This window comes from Lissotriton helveticus, chromosome 7, assembly GCF_964261635.1.
Source record: "Lissotriton helveticus chromosome 7, aLisHel1.1, whole genome shotgun sequence".
NCBI lineage: Eukaryota > Metazoa > Chordata > Amphibia > Caudata > Salamandridae > Lissotriton > Lissotriton helveticus.
This window is the reverse complement of record NC_136068.1, coordinates 1263839751-1263863015: the sequence shown is the minus strand read 5'-3', so window position 1 is coordinate 1263863015 and position 23265 is coordinate 1263839751. Positions and strand designations below refer to the sequence as shown.

The window sequence follows — 23265 nt, the reverse complement described above, 5'->3', positions numbered from 1 at the left end:
CCTCAGTGTTTTGCACCCCAACCCACGAACTACGTGGTAGCTTCTGCCAATGCCTGGCAATAGGGCTGGAGTTTTTGTCTTACCTGGATGGTCTCGAGGATCCATCTCTTGGTGCATGCCTGCAACCCTTGATATATCTTGGCTTACTCCGTGCCTGTTGTAGTGGTCCTCTCTGAAAGCCAGGCAGTGTTACTTAGTGACAATCGAGGGATGGTGCTGCGCACCATACACAACCACCCTGGAAAATTAAGGACCGGTGTACTCGTTACTGAAAATAGCAGAGGCGGTCCCTATCCGCCCCCCCGGAAGTCCAGACTTGACTTTCTCACCTAGCTGGGTTAAACCTTTACTAATTTGATGTGTGTTTACCCCGCAACCAAGCATGCGAGGAGAACTGTAAGGGCCCCCACCCTGTGCGACACTGGTGTATTTGCTATGACCAGAAGATTTCATTTATTATACTTTAGTGTGTCCCGGTGTCTTATCGCACAGCAAGTGGAAGGTGTTCAACAATAGTTACTTAAAACCAAGATACTAGCTAATAAGACCATTCTGTAAGCTGCACTTATATCAAATGCACTCTTATGAACCCTATCCAGTGGTTACATACACATAGCCTGTTAGTCACATGTGCTTGAGATTATATTGCCACTTGAGCTGAGTTTAACCCTTAGTGCATGCCAAAGGTACTATACCACCTGGTACTATCGTGCGACAAGCTGGCCCCCTTTATTACCAAACTCTGACGGCCCTAAATGTTCTTCTCAGAGTGGCACCTGTGTACTTGAAACGAATGTCCTGTAAATAGAAAAGGTTGCACTCCATTCCCGGACGTGCTGGCCCAGGGCCCCACACACCGGAAATGACGTCAGGACCCTGTAGGGTCGTCTAACACTGGGCTGCCCGTGTGCCATCTTGTGGCACTAAGGGGCCGCCCTCTCATGAGTGTCCCCTGCGGGGACGTGTCGGCCGGCCTGCAGAGCTTGTGTGCACTTGGAGAGGCATGTGTGAAAGCTTATGAAACTTGTACGTCGGGGTTGGGGGACTAGTTCGGCTCTCGAAAGACGAGTCACTGAATATTTTTTAAATACGACAGGGCAATTTTACACACCTGATTGCCAGAGTTGTTTTATGTAGAGCCACGTCTGTATGGTGACATTTTTCTACGATATCTATGGTAAGGGGTGGGATAGAAGCGTCCGTGACGATGTTCTGTATATAATGTTTAAGTGCAAGTATTCTCAACAAAGGCAATAGTGCTTACATAAGTGAGGTCTATTTCTTTGCCAATGCTTGTTTTGTTTATTTCTTTGCCAGTGTGCCATCTGAAGTTTTGTTAATAACGTGTCTCTCTTTCTGTCTGTGGCAGTCTTTAACAGGCTACTCCCATCAATCAGAAAGTTTGCTCCTTTCTGGTGTGGGTTTTCCTGTTTGTTCATCTGTCAGGCTCCCTCTTTCATGATAGTGTGACTCGGGGTATAGCACTGTGTATTTACTCTGGTTGTAGTAGCGTGTCTCTGACGGTCGTCTACGAACCCTCCCAACCATCTGTCTGGCAGTGCGAGAGCGACCGTGGGCGTATTACTTATGATCAGTTTATCAGGTCCCTTCATCTGTCAGGCAGAAAAAAAACGTTGTTTTCTGCACTTTCTTCGCAGTCGATCTGTCCTGCCTCAGACATGCTTCCTCCTCTCATGCTCAGCACACGCCGGAAGACGGCGCTCTCGCAGCAGGCTCGGCTCACATACCATCGGCTTCCTTTCCTTTCACTGTGGATGTGGCCCGCACGGGGGGCGGTTCCTCGTGTCTGTCCGCACTTTGCAGACACTCCCTGCTCGTGTGTGCTCTTGTGAACACTGCGGGGGCACTTTATGGATCTGGGTGACCTGTGGGGCTGCCGAGCGCTTTAGGAAGTCCCCGGGGAGCCAGCCAGGGAGTGAAGAAGCCAGTGATTTACTGTGGGAGCCAATGAGCACCTGGGGGAGGAGCCGCAAGTGACCAGCGCTGCCCAGACTGACTCGGGGGTTAGCTCAGGGTAACTCTACTTGGGGTAGCGGGGGTCAAGAGTGCAGGGGAGAGGAGCCCACGCCTGCTCTGAATGTTCCACCAGTGAAAACTTTGCAGGGGACAGGGGCGCATAGGTCAGCTCCACGTGTGATCTTGTACTGCGGTGACTGGGGACTTCGCGTGTGGCAAGGGGAGCTTGCAGAGGCTTAAGGAACCCTCAGGTGCCCTAAGGAGTTTGCATGTGACGTCAGACACTCGCTGGTGACAGGGGAGCTCGGCGGTGGCTGGGAGCTTGCAGGTGCCCGGCAGAGCGCAGACACTATCGGAGAGTCCGGGTCTCACCTGCGCACTGGGGAGCTCACAAGTGACCGAGCGAGAGCGCAGGTGACTGCCAGCAGCACAGAGCAGCTTAGGAGGCTGCAGCGGAGTGCGGAGGATCCCGGGGACAGGAGTTCGAGAGTGACTGCCGACGATCACCCGGTGACGCCGAGCCATGGCCTGCGCTGTCCTGAGGATGCTCCGCGCTGGGCGGAGAAGTTGGAGCCACGGGCGGACCCGCTCCTTTCACTGCAGCAGGTAAGGGCAGAAGGGGCCGGGGGCTCCTGGAAACGAGGGCTGGCAGGTGTGACGGGGTGAAGGTTGTATACCAGCTGCGGGGGGCACGGTGGCACGGGAAGGGCAGAATTGAGCTTATACGCCTAGAAATAATTCTAATTGTCAAACTCACAAAAATGCCCAGCGATGTCAACCTATCTAAACGCATCTATGCTTCGCCAAGGAAAGTAAGCGCTAAATAAATGCAAATACAGTATGTACATTTGAGTGGCTTTTAACCGCTGTGATACATGACACCCACCCGGGTTACTTATGTCAAAAAGAGGGGAGGACCAAGAACGCTAAGGTCCGGCATACGAACACCTAATCACACCTGGAGATTGTATGCAGTTCCTTGTGGAGAATGCGGGGATAGTGTGTCTAGGAACAGATTGTTAGATGGGGATACCCTCCAGTAGGAGGAAGAGCCCGCACACCCCAATGAGTTGTTTTCAGCAAGCCCCAGATGTTGTGTTCAGTGCCCTCTTGCTAGCACTGCCATAGTCTGGATTGAGCAGTCGCTATGAATAAATTGGGCTTGGGTGGCATGGTGGGGTGGTATGCAATTGGCGGGAAGGCCTGAGCTGTAAACTAGTTTCGAAAACTCCGTGTTTCCTTAACATTGAAGAAGTTGTGCTCAAGATGAAAAGATATGGGGCGCCTTTTGAGACTGTTCCTGCTGCAGCCGATTGTCTTCGTCAGAGTGCGGGATGGGACTGGAGTTGTTTCTGCCTGGATTTCGTTATAGGATGAGGCGGATGTTTGCAGACGCCCCTACAGTATGGAATGCGTGTTTAACAACTAACATCACTTATGTCTAGTGGATGGAGTGGGTGTTTAATGACAGTCCTCAGTCGCCTGTGAGATAGTCTGGATTATAAATAATACCTCTCATTTTGGCCTGGTGCTGATTGACTCGTTAGTTATGTGAGTGAGTCAGTGTGAGTGTTTTTAGACAATTTCTAAATGTACCTATGGGCAGTGGTCGAAGTACATAAAAAAAATTATGGGAACTGTGATGCTGCGCACAACGGGGGCGGAGTGAGTGAGGGTAGCCTGGTCAAAGACGTGTCTAAACAAGCATTTACAATGCAATAGGTCTCGCAGCATTAAAGTTTGAGCTATTGGCATTGTATATTACAATGTGTTGCATTAATTTGTTATCAAACTCTGAATTGTTTTATAAAGATTGATTGCAAACTGTCAAAACAACCTTTATAGGGCAGCCAGCATAGACATCAAATAGGAACAGCAGCTGCTAGCAAGCACTAGCTTGCCATTTGGTACATCCGCTTTCAAGGTACATGACAACAGCAGCAAGGCACTGACTGAACCAAGAGCCCAGTGGTCTTTCTGGATTGTATACTGCGTTGCTGTTCTGCCATTCAGCAGTTAATATAATATCGTTGCGGGGCTATCAAGTCTGACGGCTTTGGGGTGGTCACTTCAGCAGTTAGGTGAAGCAACTTCTATATAATGGCAGATGGTTAAACTCAGCACCTGACGTATGACAGCTCCGGGCAAGACAAATGATTACAAGTGCAGAACCAGCCTCAGTCTGAACCTTGATAGCACATAAAACATTACAAGTGCCAAGCGCGAGCAGAGCATCGGTGAGCGCGCACTTAGGACCCGGCCCCCCGGCCCCCGCCCCTTACCTTTCTAGATAGGGGCGGCCGGTCTGCCCCAATGGGCGACCGGCCGCTTAGCTCTTCCGGGGCAGGTGGACGCATTTCCGGTGCGACAGTGGGCGGAGCTTGGTGACCTATTTAGGTCCTAGGGGCAGGGACCCCGGCCTCTCCTTCCTCTGTTGCACCGGATCGGTGGCGGCCTCCCAGAAGCGTCTCCCTCCTACATCCCCTTTGTATAGTTGTAAACTTTCCCTCGTTCGGAGTTGGGAGGCCGGAGGTCCAGCACAGCAAGCGCGTGGTGGAAGACGACGAGGAGGAGAAGCGCGTCGGGTTGCAGCCGTCCATCTCGCCAGGTAAGGAGTCGGGTGTGCCGGGGGGCCTGTGTGCGGCCGCGGATTGCGTGGGTGGTGTCCGGGGCGGACGATGATAGTGAGTCTGCTCTGGCGGTCCGCGGCTGCCGACAGGGCTCCTGGGTCTGCAGGCTCCTTCTTGGTCGACGTGGGCGGGCTGAGGAGAGTGGGGAATGCTCGGTATCACAGGAACGGTTTGGTAACGATCCGCATGTATTGCGTGATAAAGTGCGCGCTATGTGTGTTCAGGGTGGAACAGGGGCTAAATAATGTTCAGGATACAGCTTTCTCGGAGAGACCCCGATACCGTCCATCTGCCTTCCGCTGTGGACTTCTTTCTGACTCAGCGTGTCATGGGGGTTATGTTATTCACATGCGAGTAATTCCCGTTAAGGGCACAAGTTAGAATGGCATCAGGTTGGCGTAAAGAGGCACTATATGGAAGGATCATGGGGAACTGCGGAGGCCGTTTCCTGGTAGTGGCCGTCTTGGTAAAAAGGCCCGAGGGTTCAACCTCCAAGCTCCCAGTAACAGCCAAGATGCGTCTTGCCCCGGGGTCACTGTTTTAATTTCTTAGTAGTAGTAGAGGGGTATTAGAGGGTGAGTCATGTGTCTTAGGATTGAGAATTAGGCCGGAGGTAAATATTTGGTGTGTACATGCGTAGCTGAGATTCTGTGGGGCCTACTCAGCCTTTCATCTTCGGCCGTCCAAAAAATGGCGCCTATAGTGGGTTAATTTATTTGCGCGAGTGTTTTCGGTGGTATTGCTGGCGTGGAGGGTGTTCACCATGAGGGGTTAGGCGAACAGCTCCTGGGAGGCCGGGGGATTTGTCGCGATGAGTTGGCGCGTTGGAGAGCGCTGCTGCGGCCTTGTGTTGGGTGTACCCTCCCTCTGAGGAGGCGACATGGACGAAATTAGCAGCAGACTATATGGGGGTAGCTAGAAGGGTGGCACGACACTCCTACATTCAGCAACTATCGGTTTGGTGAGTCCACGTGGGCCGCGATCGAAGTATTTGAAGGCTCAATCGAGAGCAAGTTTGAGGTGATGCAAGTTACAGGAAGATCGTACCGGTCGCTTTGGCAATAACCCCCCCCCCCATGTATATACTCGGACGAGCCAGTGGGCCTGGAGTGTACATTCGCTGTTTCTTATGCTGAAAGCTGCAATTTTAGAACCTGTGTGTTTTCAATTATTGTGGTGTCTGGATTTATGAGCACAGGCAATGTGTCCGATCAATTGGGGACCATGTTTTAGGTAACGGGTGTCGATCACGTGAACTAGTGTATACGAGCCAGTGGGCCTGGAGTGTACATTCGCTGTTTCTTATGCTGAAAGTTGCAATTTTAGAACCTGTGTGTTTTCAATCATTGGGGTGTCTGGATTTATGAGCACAGGCAATGTGTCCGATCAATTGGGGACCATGTTTTAGGTAACGGGTGTGGATCACGTGAACTAAGTGTATACCGCACTCCTGCCAGGTTCCGTCAGGTAGGCACGATTAGGGAGGTAGAAGGAGAAATCATAGTTTTAAAGTATGGGTATACAGGTGCGCATGTTGCAGATGGCGGAATTTCGGTGATTCAGGGGGCCATGCTGCTGGTACGCCATCTTTTATTTGCCCGGGAGGAGTTTAGTTCCTCGCCTGTTAAATAATTCCCCGTAACTCGAGGGGAGGGACTTGTTTCACTCGCCAATTTGGCATGGCCGCGGGATAACTCACGGTTGGTGGGGCAGACGGCCTCGGCGCGCCTGGCCAACATGGCGGGCACGGATAACAATCCAGCGTCCGAGTTAGGAGAAATGGACGATTTTAAAGAGTCCTATTGAGCAGGAAGCGGTTTAATACCATATTTCGTGAGGACAATAACAACTCGGAGGCACGTGGTGTCATGAAGAGTTAAAGGTACAGGCACTGGAAGTGGAAGTAGAGCGCAGGATAGGCTTGGGATGCAATGATAAAAAATGCAATTATAAAAATGCCATAAGAATAGTGAAGTCTGTCTCTAGGCCCGGCCCACGAGAGCGATGTGCCTGGCTGGTGCCCAGGAGGCGGGTCCACCTGTGCAGTGTGAGGCTGTCCTACTCTCCTCTTTACGAGTAAATGGAAGGAATTCACATGTCCTTCGCAAAGGTCAACTTTGATTTGTCCGGGTACCTAATAACTGAAATATGACCCTGAAGAAGTTTTAAGTGAATAAAATAAACACCTTGGGTCCGCGGAAAACCACCATCACACTTTCCTCTGCTCTGCACCTATGTTCGGGGATAGTTTCAGCCGAGAGGTCCAGGGTTGAATGGGCACACAGTCATTACTCTAACAGCGTGGTGCAGGCAATGTAGGCAATGTGTGTACGTGCGTTGAAAATTTTGTGCGCATGAGTGTGACCGTTGCTCCTCATTTTGTGTTTAAATCCCAAAAAAGTTATGGCTGCATGGTTTTATACCCCGTTGGTTGGGGATTTCATTGTCACTTCCCAGACACTGACCCTGGGTTGCCCACGTGTGAAACGCGCTTCATAGGTTTCAGGAAGCCCATCATTACACATTCTTAGCTCACGCATTTACTACAGTTTTTGTAAACAATCTGTACCTTGAAGACACTCCTGCTAACAGGCAAGGAGTGACGAATTATCTCTTTGGTAATTGTGGTTTTGACAATTTTTATGAAACTGGACTGGAGTACAGTGATCTTGGTGTCTGTATATATAAACATTTCGGTAATCGGATCTGGACATAATTAAGGGCAATGGTCTGGTTCACATCTTGCGCCCGATGGCCGGGTTCTGTTGGTAAGTGCAGATGGTGTACAGACTCAGGATAAGACCGGAGAGGAACATAATGGGAACAGATTCTCGTGAGCAGGCAAGTCCATATTGGTCGTTATTGGGTATGGATTAGGAAACAAAGGGTTCAAGAGGGGCAGAACGTTCAAGAGTTGAGGTTCAGATAGCCACAAGGGACTCCGCAACGACTGTGGGCAGGGTTAATTCTTATCCTAGCGCAAAGTGCCCGAGGCAGGCTTTCACTGCTACCGCTCTGTTGGACCTAGATAGGGCAGGTGTGCCCCCCCCCCCCCTTACCATCGAGTAAAGAGGTTTATTGCTAGGGCGTGAGAAAAAGGAGGATAGCGCCATTTGGGTACCGTACATAGTAGTCTCAGTTGCTTATAATTACTACCTGTGAAGGAGGCCAGAGTTGGGTAGATAAGAAGCGGCGGGTAGTTCACTTATACCCCATACTGGTCCGTCAGGTTGGGTTAGCATAGACTAGGTTTGGTAGACAGACGGCCTCCTGGCGCCCCCCCCCCCCCTTCAAATACATTGGGCTATCCGGGCCAGCGAGCGCACAGGGTCACTTGAATTTCCTGGTTCTTAGCATCCCCGGAGCAGGACATCCCTAGCCCCCCAAGATCATGGGAACTGGACAATACCTGTCCCCCTTTCACCCTTGCTCACTTAGTTTGTTTTAGGAATACACGGAATAAAACGGGCTGAGCGTTTCCATATGAATGCATAAGAACATTTTCCTCAGGCGCTCAGCTGGAGTCTGGAGTGGAACAGGCAAGGGGTTGTTTGGTGGTGTGTTGGCTGTTGGTAGCAGTACCAGTGCAAGCTGTTGGGATTAGCATTAGCGGAACTGGGACTGAGCGTGTTGGGATACTCGGCCCTCCCGGACAGGATAGGTAGGGCAACGTTCACGGCAGAGGCAGGCTTACCAGACAGCACTGCGAATAGGTAGGGCGCTGGTCGTCCAGCGGTGGCACGAGGCCCATTTGGCCAGAATGGTTGTGTCGGAATGCAGATGTTTTGCCAATGACCATACTTGACTTTTCTATTTCTCTCCTGTTCAATAGTGTGCCCGCGAAGGTGGTGTGGGCACGGGGCACTCGTCCATGCGTCAAGCTGCGAAGCGACTATGGCAGTGGCGGGTGGCATGGCCGGTAGGCCTGAAGGGAACAGGGTTTCGGTGTGGGGTTGTGTCAGAAATGCCGATGATTTGCCAATGACCATACTTGACTTTTCTATTTCTCTCCTGTTCAATAGTGTGCCCGCGAAGGTGGTGTGGGCACGGGGCACTCGTCCATGCGTCAAGCTGCGAGGCGACTATGGCAGTGGCGAGTGGCATGGCCAGTAGGCCTGAAGGGAACCGGGTTTCTGTGTGTCGAGGTGGGCGGCCCCAGGAAGGAGCCGAGAGCCTGGAATGTCTCGGTGAGGCGGCTCAAAAAGGAATGGTCCAAGTCATGCTCAGTGTGGGGCCGCTTGGGTAGCACTCTACTCGAAGGGGCTACGGTAAGGTGAGGTATCACAAGTTGAGAGGTGACCAAGGTGGGCTTGGTAAAGGGCCGCTGGTTTCACTTCTTGCACCAAATGGATTCACTTGAAGGGGCTCCGGTAAGGTGAGGTATCACAAGTTTGGAGGTGACCAAGGTGTGCTCAGTAAAGGGCCGCTGGTTTCACTTCCCGCACCGAATGGATTCACTTGAAGGAACTCCGGTAAGGGGAGGTATCACAAGGTTGGAGGTGACCAAGGTGTGCTCAGTGAAGGGCCGCTGGTTTCACTTTCGGCACCGAATGGTTTTTCCGGTGAGGGCTGGGCCCCAGGATTAGGGTCTTTCTTTCAGAGAGCAGGTGGGGAAGGTGACGGACTTGTGAGCCCGGGTCACCTTTGTGGCGGTAGAAAGACCTTGGAACAGTACAATTGACCGACGGAATGGACGGGAGTCCGCCTTGCGTACTCCCTAGGCCAGCACTGAGGGGGGAGACGGTAAGCTCTCCGCTGTGAAATAGGGCCCCGGCTGGGGAGGCTAGGGCGACAGGTTACGAGCCTCCTGGGTTCCTGGTCAGCCTGGTGGTCAGAGGGTGGGCCCCTGGAGAAGGCGGACAAGGATCAGTGGTTGGGAGCCCACTCCTCATGGGGCGCAGGTGGGTTCCACCTCGCGCGGATGCACGGCATGGAAGAGGGGAGCCAGAAGCCCCCTTAGTGCTGGAGGATTAGAATCTTAATCTGGCGGAAGAAGATCAAGAAGTCAAGAATCAAATTATGTTGATAACTGTAGATAATGAATTTTGAAATGCCTTGTCATGTTTATGAAATGGAAAATATTAAACATGGCCGTTTTACACCCACACAAATCTCTGTTGATGATTCTCTTGTGGGTTAACAGGTTTAGTGGGGGGAGCGGGGAGCATGCTGGGGGATCCGGGTCCTATGCCAAGCGCGAGCAGAGCATCGGTGAGCGCGCACTTAGGACCCGGCCCCCCGGCCCCCGCCCCTTACCTTTCTAGATAGGGGCGGCCGGTCTGCCCCAATGGGCGACCGGCCGCTTAGCTCTTCCGGGGCAGGTGGACGCATTTCCGGTGCGACAGTGGGCGGAGCTTGGTGACCTATTTAGGTCCTAGGGGCAGGGACCCCGGCCTCTCCTTCCTCTGTTGCACCGGATCGGTGGCGGCCTCCCAGAAGCGTCTCCCTCCTACATCCCCTTTGTATAGTTGTAAACTCCCACCCACCCGTCCCTTTAGCTCAGGGGATTGGAAGGGCGTGTTGCGGTAGAAAGACCTTGGAACAGTACAATTGACCGACGGAATGGACGGGAGTCCGCCTTGCGTACTCCCTAGGCCAGCACTGAGGGGGGAGACGGTAAGCTCTCCGCTGTGAAATAGGGCCCCGGCTGGGGAGGCTAGGGCGACAGGTTACGAGCCTCCTGGGTTCCTGGTCAGCCTGGTGGTCAGAGGGTGGGCCCCTGGAGAAGGCGGACAAGGATCAGTGGTTGGGAGCCCACTCCTCATGGGGCGCAGGTGGGTTCCACCTCGCGCGGATGCACGGCATGGAAGAGGGGAGCCAGAAGCCCCCTTAGTGCTGGAGGATTAGAATCTTAATCTGGCGGAAGAAGATCAAGAAGTCAAGAATCAAATTATGTTGATAACTGTAGATAATGAATTTTGAAATGCCTTGTCATGTTTATGAAATGGAAAATATTAAACATGGCCGTTTTACACCCACACAAATCTCTGTTGATGATTCTCTTGTGGGTTATCAGGTTTAGGGGGGGGAGCGGGGAGCATGCTGGGGGATCCGGGTCCTATGCAGCAGGTTGGCAGGACGCACCCAGGAAATCACAGCGACTGCAGGAGTTGCTTGGCAGTCAAGAGATTGAGAGGGGCATATCAGAGGTCTCTTATGCCTTTGTGGTCATACTGGGCTCTTAACTGAATGAAGGTTGAGGACAAATCTTAAAAGTCGGCTGCAGCTACACAGTCCAAAGTGGACTAAAGCTAGGGGCATCGAAAATATGCAAGTGCATAGTCGCTTTTTAAAGGTAAACATGAATCTGCTTCAAACTCTCCAACTAGTGCAATATAGGCAAATATTACCAACAAAATAACCCCGGCTGCTTCAAATATTAAACAGGTTGTGCGTGGGGTACAAAGCAGCACCTGACAATTTATTGGGTGATCTTTCAGACGGATATACTCAAATAGGTGTCATTTATGCCCAGAGCCTACAAAGACCCCCCACCCACACCCCGATGAAAGAATGAGAGGGTTGAATTTGTGTCGGCAGCTGCAAACAAATACTAAAACACCTGAGAGGAGTGTTCTTGAGACACTTGCAATGCATTTCAAGTTTATATCACGGGCATAGTTCTCAAAACAGCAGTGCTGCTAAAGAACCTCAACTTATTGCATCTTTTTATGGTCTGGAGTCTTAAAATCTAAAATGTCCGTTCGTTCTGCTAGACGGGTTCTTAGTGGAAATAGATGCCCTCAGGGGCCTAAAACGTGTAACACAAGGTAAAGTGAGAGACTTAAGAAAGGATATAGAACATAGCTGGAAGGTACAGAATAAATAAAGAGCGTTTATTATTAGAAGTGTTTACAATTTGGTTTATGTTTTTTGCTGAGCACAACCCCGAATTCACCACACACCAATATTAATACAAAGGCAGAGTTTAAGGCAGGCTGAGTGGCTAGATTGTTACTCTATGAATCCACCAACAGTGCGTTATTCGATGTGTATTTAAGCATGCAGTAAGTAAGCACTGTCGCAATCCACATTCCTTATGACTGGGGCTACAACTAAGGTCACCTTGAGTTCGGGGATGAATACGTCCCTCCCCCATCCCCTTATTTTAAGGGCCTGGGAACTTGTGCCTCTCCAGACTGTATTTTTAAGTTACGGGAGACTGTGTAAAATGAAAGATTGGGTTGGTTGGCGAGTCCTTGACCCATAACGAGGGCTGCAGTATAAGGACGGTTACAAGAGGCATCTGCTCTCCGAGAGGGAGGCTTGCTACACGGTCCTGTTAGGATGTTAGATCCTCGGTGGTCGCCCCGGTGCTGAGTTGGGGTGACGCTCCCTTGGCATTGATACCCGAGGTTATGTTTTGAGTTTACTGGTTAGATCTCTCAAGTGCAGCGTATGGATGATGCTACCCGAATAGAGATGGGAGGTGTGGGGGGGGGTCCGATGAGCAACTTTCAGACTGATGTTCACCCACAGATCTTCGGTACGAAGATACTGGATGTTTTAGTTGTGTCGTTCTTTGGTACTCGCCTAGGTGAAACGTTAGTGTGCTCCAGTATTACTGCTCCCCGTGATTCGTTAGTTGTGTTGAGATTAGTTGGTAGGTACTCATTCAGGTGCAGCGGGATGATTGTGCTCCCTGGCCTTTGCACCCGGGTGCAACGTCAAGCAGATGTTTCCCAGGAACTGCGCCCAGTGGTTTGATGTTTCGGTGCCATTGACCCAGGAAGGGGGCTAGGGTGATGCCTCACTGTTACACCGCACCCCCACCCCTTTGTCTGGGTGGGTTAAGGTTGGGCACAAACATGAGATAATGGGGGTACTTTCCGAGTTCTCAACCAGGTGCAGTGTCAGGGTGATGCTCCCCGAATGGAGTTCTGAGCTTTGGAGTATGTTTGTGGTGAAAGGGGGGCTTGGGGGTGTTAAGATGTCTCTGTACTCACCCAGGTGCAGCTTCAGGTTGATGCTCGAGGGGTACTGCACTCCTGCCAGCATGCTCTGGCTCTGCCACCAGGTGGTGTCCTGGGGGTTGTTGTAGTCGGTCAGATAGTCCGCACTGTGCCGCAGGACCGGGGAGCGCGAGTCGCACGTGTGGCAGCTCTTGGTGACGCCGGTGACCCCCGTCTGCACGCAGTACTCCTCCGGCGGGGAGCCGCACGTGTTGGTGGCCTCCACCGTCACATTAAAGGCGGCGTTGACGAACTCCGGCATGCAGCGCTGCGGCAGCCCCTCCTCGGCCGTGCATTCGTCCATGGCGGCGCGCCCCCGGGCGCACAGCAGCCCGAGGCAGAGCAGCAGCAGCCACATTCTGCGCCCTCCGGGGCTCGCGGCAGCGGCACGCGCTCCCCCTGGCACTGCAGAGCTCGCGCCCCTCGGAGCTGCAGGTGATGGGCTCGCGCGCCACCTGAGTTCTGGAAGTTCTTGGGCTCGCGCTGGCTGCAGGGCGGTGGTTGGTGCTCGCGCTCCGCCGTCAATGGCCATCCGGCTGCAGCAGCCCGGGAGGAGCACCTACTTCCGGTTTGGCCGGCAATGCTTCCGGGTCGCCGCAGGCAGCGCGGCGGCCCGCCCTGCACGGGGAAGGGAGGCAGCTTTCGAGGAGGACAGCACCTGGCCGCGAGCGCGTTCTCGTGCGCGTGGCCTTAACAAATCGCCGCGCGCGGCCAGTGCTGTCCTCCTGGGAAGCTGAGCCGCTAACAATAAGGTCTCTGGCGAGAGCGAGCTTCGCTCGCTTCTAGCCGAGACCTAAAAAACCAAAATATTCTGTAACTTTTTTCGGTCTTTCACCTTCAGGTAACTACATATAAAATAACACAGCTTGAATGAAAATTAAAAGCAATTTTTTTTAATCAGTTTAAAATGCACTGTCATACATTATGAAACCTCCATCAGTTAATGCACTCCACCAGAGAGACAGAGCATTAAATCCTGGTTAGTGCATAGGAGAATAGTGACTTTTGTATGTTTGGTGCTACAAGGTCCCTATCTGTGACATAAAGCACTGTGTTTAATGTTTTAATGTTTTAAAAGCTTATAAAGCGCTCGATTGCCGTGGCGTTTTGGCGCTAGTGTGGGCGAGTACAGATCCAAAGAGCCCTAGCTTATGCCAAGCTAAGCTACAAAAAGAGTTGTTTTTAGACTCTTCCTAAACAGTCTCAGATCCGATTGAGATCTCATGCTAGGAGGTAGTCTATTCCACAAGTGTGCTGCCCTGTTAGATAGTGTCCTGCCTCCCCACCTGGCCCGTTTAATCCTAGATATCTTAAGGAGTCCTGAATTGGTAGATCTCAAAAGACGTGGGGGAGCGTAAGGCGTAAATAACTTAGCGACTTCATCAGCACCCCCTCCATAAAGTGCCTTATGGACCAAACACAGGACCTTAAAATCAACCCGCTGCCGTACAGGTAACCAATGCAGTGATTTAATGCCTGCAGAGGTTGAACAGCCTCTAGGGATGTTCAAAAGAAGTCTGGCGGCCGCATTTTGCAGAGACTGAAGCTTTGCCATCTGCGTTATGTCAATGCCCATATACAGGGCATTGCAGTAGTCTAGTTTAGAAAGAAAAAGACTAACCATCACCGTCTTCTGTAGATCGCGCGAAATGAAAGGAAAGATCTTTCTTAAGGTTTTTAGAAGGAAAAAACAAGACGATGTCAGACTATTGACCTGTGCTGAGAAGTTAAGCTTATCATCGAAGATAACCCCCAGGTTCCTAACTTTGGAGACCGGAACCAGACATTTACCTGCCTCCACTGGCCACCATGAATCATCCCATACAGGGGGTCCCCCTCCAAACTCTAGCACCTCCGTTTTATCTGTATTGATCTTAAGAAAATTACGGTTCATCCAGTTAATGATTTCGGATAGGCAAGCGTGGAATTTGACAGCTGTGGTCTCTGGCTGCTTACAGATGGAAATAACAAGCTGTGAGTCATCAGCGTAAGATACTAGCACGAAACCATGTCTTCTGATGAGCCTTGCTAACGGGGCAACATATATATTAAATAATGTGGGGGATAAAGACGATCCCTGTGGCACTCCACATGGAAGCTGGAAGCTCTCGGATTCCAATCTGTCCCAGACCAACTTTTGTTCCCTCCCCTTCAAAAAGGATGCAAGCAGGGCCAGAGCAGTATCCTCAACCCCCAGATCCTTCAGCCGCTGCACTAACACCGCGTGATTCACGGTGTCAAATGCTGCTGATAGGTCTAGGAGTATGAGGACCGCCCTGCCCCCTTGATCAACTACCTGCCGAATTTCCTCAGTTGCTACAACTAAGGCCGTTTCTGTGGAGTGACAGGCGCGAAAGCCATGCTGGGTTGAGTCTAGTAGCTTGTGAGAGTTTAAATATTGGCTCAACACCATATTTAATGATTTCTCCATGACCTTCGCCACAAAGGGTAATCCTGCAATCGGGCGGTAATTCTTCAATATCTCCGGGTTGAGGTTGTTTTTTTTTAGTAGCGGTCTGATCGCCACTTCTTTCCACTGAGCCGGATATGATCCTGTTGTCAGTACTAGATTAATAAGGGGTGTCAGTTTTTCACAAATCTTCTAAGGGGCTAAATGGATGATAGAGGGAGGGCAGGGGTCAGTTGGAGATCCTGATTTTATAGAAAGAAGCAGCTTTTGCACCTGAACATGTATATCATTATTTTAAACTTGCATTGTACAAAATTTAGGGCTGCCATAAAATATGCAAAAAGGTTTAAGATCATAAAAAGCGTTTCCAAAATAGATTTCAGTAATACCTAGACTGTATGTAGAGGATCTTTGTTATAACTGTCTTTTAAAAGCAAACACTTCACAGCTTAGCCTGTCGCTCCCTTACAATGCCTCTCAAAAAGAATAAATGTGTATCATTAGGAAGCTTCAAGTGATTAAAACAGTTAAAGCTAAAAGTGGCTTCAAGCACCCATTACATTTGCATATTGACCTGTTGTGCATCTTTACATTTTTTTTCAAGGATGTAGGCACCCTGACAGGAAGGCTTGTTTAGCCGTCTGCCCCTCCCTTGGTTTCACAGGGGAGGAGACTGCCTGTTTTACACTTCAGTTGAAGCTTTTCAACTCCCCGAATTAACAATCTCGGGACGATTGTCTTTACACAAAAAGTGAACTGTAAAGGGAAAGGGAACTGTTTTTTCTAAAACTTAAAAACTTTGGGCACATCGTGCCCTTCAGATTCCCCCCCACTTCAACCACTGCAATGGAGGATGAGGACCTGTTGCTGATGGTCCGTAGGTAAATGTATCTGTGAGATGGTGATTTTGGGTGATGGGTTGAGATTTTGTCTGTCAAAGGAAGACTGTATTTGCTGACAGTCCATAGAAATGCCTGGCCTAAGGGTATATGTTTGTCATCACTCCTATTTGTACATACGGCCATTACTTATGTTTGTGTTTAAAGCTGGATATTCGATTTTTGTGAGATAGTGTGGATGTTTTTAGAAAACCCATAGTTATACATTAAAGATGGTTATGTGTTTGTCATGACTTCTGAGATGAGATGGATGGGGCGTACGCTGAGAGTCGCTAGGCATGGGAGATGGCTGGGTGTTTGTGTTGACCTTTGTTCATTTGCTCTCTGTGAGAAAGGTTGTATGACTCTTATTACCACTTGTCTAGTGTATGTTTATGATGATTTAAATGTTCGTAGACAGTCCATTGTCATGTTTTATACTGGGTAGGCGACTGATTTTTATATCTTAACAGTACTGCACATTGCTGTAGAGTACAGCATTTTAAAGCCAAAAGCTCTTTTTCTTTGCACCAATTAGAAAAAACATTTCTATGATGTCCATTAAAACTTTAAAGGATTTTTATATCCTTTCTAAGTACACCTACTTGCTAGGAAGCACCATCACTGTTTTGTTTAATTAACTATAAATTGTGCCGTAATCATGCACGGCTTATGACCCCACATATTACCTTGGGGACTGTAGAACTTGGTATTTAAACAATATTGTTCATCAAGTCTAATGAGTGATGTGATCAATGATGTTATTTAACATGCGATTAGTGATGCAAAGTACTGAACAATTTTCTTCAAATAATGAAAAGCACACTTTCTTAGTAAAGTTGTAACATTCAGAAAATTTGGTAACATTCAGTGTTGTCTCCAAAGCTGTAAAAAACAAAAAAAAACAGTGTATAGGCAAAACAGTTAATGACCTAGTACATGTTTCAGGAACTACAAATCAACAAAAATTAATGAGAAACTGGACCAGCCTGTAACCCAGCATTAAACCTTGTGGACCATTTGCTATCAGATTTTAAGATTTTACCTCCAGAACTTATCTTAAAGGAAGAACTACTGGACTCCACAGAAAACATCTGGAGGTATAATTTAGAATCATTGCATCTAGATGGACGGAGCATCACTGACAATACCACCTAATTGCTGCATATCTCAACATATTTCACGATTGCACTACAAAGGGAATCTTCCCTGATGATGCTTTTCAAAAACCCAGCACTGTCAGTTGCGCAGACACTGAGCAGACACTCTTGTACTACCTGAGGATGGCAGAAGCCAAAAGGTTGTAGTGGAAATATAATTTTGTTCTTTGGTAAATCTTTCTATTGGAGTCACTTCTTCCTTAGATATTACATTTCTTTGTGACTCATTTTATCCTATGGGATTCCAAATTTTTGCTCTGGCTGACTGTTGTTTTTTTGTAATCCTTTATTTTTGTGTGTATTTTTTTTAAAAGTAACTATTGCAACAAGTTATCGAGGAGATATATATTTGCTCCGTCTGCGGCAGTGTAATTTTAGCTAGTGACGACTTTCCTTACGAAATGCATATGATATTTTCTCATTAACTTTGGCTCTGTTTTACGAATCTGCACAAAAGTTCTTTCAGCTTGGCTCCTTCATTGAAAGTTTGGAATTGATCTGTCAAGCAGAGCCAAGAAAAAGGGGTAGTAGGGGACTACAAAATATTGATTTCCAACTTTAGTTCCCATACAAAAGTTTGCTCTCTCAGACATAAAAAACATCTGAATGGATTTACACCAAATTTGTGCAAAGTTAGACAGTATGATGTGACAGTCATTTCACAGCCCAGGTACACGGTCCCTGTGTCCTGAAAATAAATACAAAAAAACATAAACATATGCAGTAGCAAGATGAGCACACATTGATCCATAGGGGCATATGTGAGACTTGATTGGCCAGCCACAAGGTGAGCGACAGGTTGCAGCAGCCATTACAGAGCTTAGGGACATGTCCTCAGTTGAAATACATTGTAGTGAATGCCTATTTCTGAGGGTCACAAAAACGAACATATACCAAGGGTATTAACAGGTAATAGTCAAAATTGAAATTGCTTGTCGATGATGCCATACCATTTTTAAGAATGTGGTGTGTTCGTAGGTGAATCTAAAAATATATTTAAAGGTAACAATCACTGCAACTTACCATGGTTAAAGCTCTTGTCTTTGACAATGCTTGCTTGAATAAGCGATCTCGAAGAACTGTCAGTATATGAATCACTGACTGTTGGCTATTTGGGTAGTTGGTGCCTCAATGGAATATACATTCATGTCTCCATTGTGGGTGCAGAGGCATCTGCTGACCTTTAGCTTGGATATGGCCTTGTGTTTTGTGTCAGGTTTTCAGGAGATGTGTCCTGTGGCACTGGCCACATTGTTAGCACCCACGGTTTATCTGATTTTGGTTGGTTACTGCACTGATCCTCCCTTCAACTTTTCCACGTTGACCATTCTTGCTTTGCCCACCACTTCAACATGTTAACCATCCAAAATATGTCTTTGACACATTAACCATCTTTGTTTTTCCTTCACCTATATAGCTTTACCATCAATTTCTTCATATTACTGATATTGCTTTCTCCTTGGCATTGCCTACTTAGAAATCCTCCAGCCACATGTTGCTCTTATTTTTGGTACGTTAAATATTCTTGCTTTTATTTTCCATTTGACGCATGATCTGATTCTTCTCAGCTCAAAGATGATTTGTGGCAGAGTCAGATGTTTAACCAGACTCATTGAAAAACATGCATAACATACATGCATACTGGGGGTTTGGTTAGCAAGCTTCATCCATTGGTGTGTTAAATTGTCATTCACCTTTTGCTTGCACCCACCACAGCATACATCATGGAGCAATGGGTCAGCTCACTTTACCCTTTGTCTCCCTTCACTTTGAGTGAGTGCACAAAACCTGTGCACAATTGTTCATATCCATATAAAAAGCAAAATTCTCTTCAGTGGTAGACCTGGTTGCAACCATGTTTTTTATTTTAGGTATTTTTTGTGTTCGGTTTAAATGGGGCTTGTTTGTTTTGCTTGCAACCCGAGTGGCCAGTTAGATGGTGATTTATTTTCATCAGCGATTTAAAAAAAAAAAAGGAAAAATGTAATGCAAGTATATGGTAGTCGTGCGTTCTTATTTTCCTTTTTTTGTGGAACATTCTTGCATTAAATAATAAATGAACTATTGCACCAGCCTGCGTACGTCAGACCTTTTGGGATTTGCCAGTGCTTGCTTTTATTTATTTATTTAATTCTTTTTGCAACATATGCGTAATTCTTTTTGGCAGATTTCTGTACACTAATAGACTATAGTGCACTAGATCCACTCCGATTGAGTGGGATCATTTAGCTTGATGTCTTAGTTGCATGAAGCGGAAGATCTTGAAGAGGCAACTGAGAAGGAAAATAACTTCTTTGGCTACTTCTCTATCTGCATTTCCGACTGTACGTTTGTTACTTAATGCTGCTTATTGCAGGCCCGCTACATGACTTGTTTGAGCTGAAGTGGCATGGGACACTTTATAGCCATAGATCTTAGTTTATAGCAATCAGTTGAGAGATAACATTGTTGCACATGGTGGAGTCAGGAGAGCTACATTGTTATTTGATTGGTTACCTCATTGCAGTGGCCTGTGGAGCCAGACGCATCAAGAGCTCCAACAAATTCAAATTTGTCATGGAAGACGTGCAGTTGTAACTAGTATCAAACCTAAAGTACTTGGGTATTCATTTTAACCAGCATAGCTCGCATGTAACACAGCTTTCTAGTCTTAAAGCCAGAGCCTTCTCCGTCATAATGAGTTGTGAGACATTGGTGGGAAACATGCGTGGGCCAGATCTCACAGGTCTTTGCAAAGTTGTTGATGCCAAGTCCATGCCAACCCTAACCTACCGCTCATTGATATTTAAAGACCTATTGCAGCAGAGCTGGACAAAGCTCAAACCCTGCGCTAGACTCTTGCCCTTTCATCTGCTATCATGTAAGACTGATTATGGCCTACTTGGCAATTGTATCACCCCATTGCCTCTTTTATGTCTTTTTGTTGTCATTTTTCCTGGCTTTTTTTATCTTTGCCTTATCATATATCATTATATTGGTTGTTATTGCTTGATATCATTGCCTTTTGTGTCTCTCAACTCTTATGTAAAGCGTTCTGATACCAACGAGGGTCATGGTCGCGCTATATAAAACTTTAAAAATAAATACAGGCGTTTGTTCCATCTGCCCGACGCCACTCCATCATCCCAAATACGATTGGAATTTGGTCTATACACACAATCAGTCATGTAAAAGACACATTTCCTGGGCTATTAGGCCGAACTCAAGGCGGCCCCCAAAGGATTCTTCAAAGAACTGATCTGGCAAGGTATTCATGATCACAAGCTTCAATGGGAATGCTACGTTAGGAGCTCAATAGAACATTACGACGCGCAAGGCATTATGGATCAAAATGTCCTGCCAAAGGTAACCTAAAATGTTTTAGCTAAAAGTGCAAAAATGACATCGGCAGAGGAGGACAGTCAAGAGCCTGCATGAATGACTCACGCGGACCTATGCATGCCTCTCTGTAAAAACCTGGGAAAAGTCTCAGATCTTTCCAGCCACATGATAATGGTCTTCATAAAAGACCTGATGAGGCTCGGATGCAGACTGATACTGGTAAAAGCATTCAAATTAGGACGCCTGAAAGGCTCCTCTAATCATAACTGTTGAATGTGTAATTTTAAGCAGGAACTCTAATGCACATTGTTTGTATTTGCCCCTTTCTGAAAAGTCTAGGGTACTACTGGTTAAAGCTAATATTCAGTTGTTTTGGAATATATCATTGTAACCAGGCCATCACCGCATGCTTGACTGGTGCCGATGTGCAGCTTTCAGTTAGGTACGTGACATTTCTTAGGGCGGTCCTTAAGTTACTGAATACAAGCTCTTCAGACAGATAATGGGTGGTCTGAAAGCCACCACCAGAATCTAGCCTAAGAATAGCGCCTTAAGCTTATTACACTATGCACTGTATTTACCAGCCCGCAGCCTTACCACGACACCATGGCTGGGACCGGTGTGGAAGCGGTGCTTTCAGCATAGGATGAGGGCAGGACAGACTTGATAGGCCTCTAGGCATTGCATAGGGCACCTTTGAACCTGGGCTGCATTGCAAGCTCAATGACATTGCACAGCAAATGTTTATTCCACTCAGGTCTTGACCCGCACGAGTCAGGGGTGGAACTCCCTGCGTGATTGCATCTAGCATCTTTAGACTCGGATCAGCACTGCACCTGATGAAAGGGCTCAGATGTCACTGTCACCCAGTCGCTCAGATGCCAGAACCGGTCCATCGGCGACTTTAGCCCTTGGATCCAAATGTTACCTCAGGTGTACTGGCATCAATGGTGCTGCGCTGCTCTGCTCAATCTTTTCCTTTTTATAAATTTTTTAATTTATCAATTTCATTAGACTTCGAGACGATTTTAAAAGCCCACTCCGTTGAATGGGATATCTTGATTGTGGTTGATTGATTCCTTAGCAGAACTGTACACTGACTGGAAGGCAGTTGCACAATGTATTGCACCAGCAGATGTATGCCTTGAATGGATTATTTGTGACGCGAATGATGCTGCTCTGTTTCAAACAATTTCTAATTGTTCTCCAAATTGTTATGGTTTTAAATAACTAGAAACAATAAAAGTGTATCAATCTAGCTTGTTGCAGTGGAGCACACGGCCTCTGTCTTACTAGAAGTCCTTAGTAAGAGGAGGAGTGTTAAACATCTCGACTGGTAAAGAGGGAGCTGTTGAGTGCGTGCCAGAGTAAGATCAGCGTTGTGTGGGATGTGATCCGAGACAGCAGGCTGTTCCAGAGCTGCATGACTGGTGTAGAGATTCCCCCTCCTCCACCCACGTCTTTAGATATTTAGAATTGGAGAGGAAGTGGTAGTTCCAGAACAGAGTAGTCTGAGGGGTGTGTAGGGGTGATTTTTGAGGCCTTCCTTTGGTCGAAGTGTAATTATGAAGAACAGACCTCAGTCAGGCTGGAGATGAGCGCAAATGCTGCATATATTCCCTTCAGTTGAGCCAGCTGGCAGTCTGGAAGGCCTGTCTGGAGAGCCGTGCATGGTCTGGGTGAGTGAAAATCAGGATGAACCCTACCATAGCATGAGACTGGCAGGCGATGCTTCAAGAAGGCTCCTTTACCCGCATCACTTGCTAGCTATGCCATACTGGGGTCGCTTTGCAGCGTTGGAGAATTTGGTGATGTGATTTAAGAGGGTGGAGTAGACTGTAGATAGGGGAGTGGAGCGTGCATTTGGGTCTAGCATGGCATTGGCTCGAGTCAGTTTTGACTCGTAGCTTCTCAACCAATGACTGCATTGATGACTTTGAGATTAGAGCTGGTATTGGATGCCACAGATGTGTCCAAATCAATAAAAAAAAAAGTGTTGGAGGATTATCAGGGGCAGCAGCCACACACTAGGTGGCCCGAAGGCTTCAGTGGTGACTGGTAGATTTAGTTGGCAGTTGGCTCTTTTTTTCACTAGTTGTTCACGGAAGAGAACTAGCCAGTGGCACTAACCAGCCTCTTGGAGATGGTGATCTGAGCATTGGTGTTGAAGATAGCAGTAAGCAAGGGAGGATTCGCGTTGTCAGCATTTTATCAGTGGGCCTGAATGCCACTTGATGGTGACGAGGTCAAGGAAGTTTGCCTACAATATGATATCAATAATACTTGGTTTATCAGCTGGATTGTGGGCTGTGGTTTGTGTTCGGGTTTTTTTAACGCGTCATGCTTTATGCTTCCAGGGATGCTTGCTTCGCAGGGTGCTTTTACAAGAGGCGGGTCACTCTAAAGGCGCAGCCGTAGCACTTGTAAAGCCCGCTCCCACCCCCAGAGCAGGATCTTGGGCTTACATCAAGTCTGAATCCACAGTTCCGCTCTCAGCCCCACTGAGGCCAGCCCTGGGATATCAAAGTGCTGTATTTTGAGTTCTTGTGGCACGTGAGCAGGATCTGTCTCCCACATGCATTTTACACCTCTCTCTGCAAGAACCTGCTGTCCCCTCAAATGTAACCCCTACTGTGATCTTAGTTTGGTGAGTCTGTTGCCATCTGCGGCTAGAGGTACTTGGCCTGTGCCGTAAGGGCGATGGTGTCCGACTCTACAAATACCTCCAGGGGCCCTCCGAGGAGACCCCAGAATGAACATGAAGTCTGAGCTATGGCAACGTCTTTCCCTAGGACTACCCAGAAATTGCCACGCAAACGCCCTCCATTTGCAAAATGAAGAAGTGCACTTGTTAAGGGGACTGAACCAATATGAGCCTGTCTCTGGCAGGTAATCTCTCTGCAGCTGCTGGCTCAAGGCCCCATCCTCGGCGCTCAC

At 48.2% G+C, this 23265-nt stretch overlaps 1 protein-coding gene across 1 annotated transcript in view; it reads left to right on the top strand.

The window, feature by feature from the left end:
• Positions 1-1713: 1713 nt before the first annotated feature.
• Positions 1714-23265, top strand: part of ACSF2 (acyl-CoA synthetase family member 2) — a 795127-nt gene continuing 773575 nt past the window's right edge. The window contains exon 1 of the mRNA XM_078654457.1: positions 1714-2583. Within this exon, the coding sequence (XP_078510583.1) occupies positions 2501-2583 (83 nt within the window). The 5' untranslated portion in view covers positions 1714-2500. The remainder of the gene's footprint in view (positions 2584-23265) is intronic.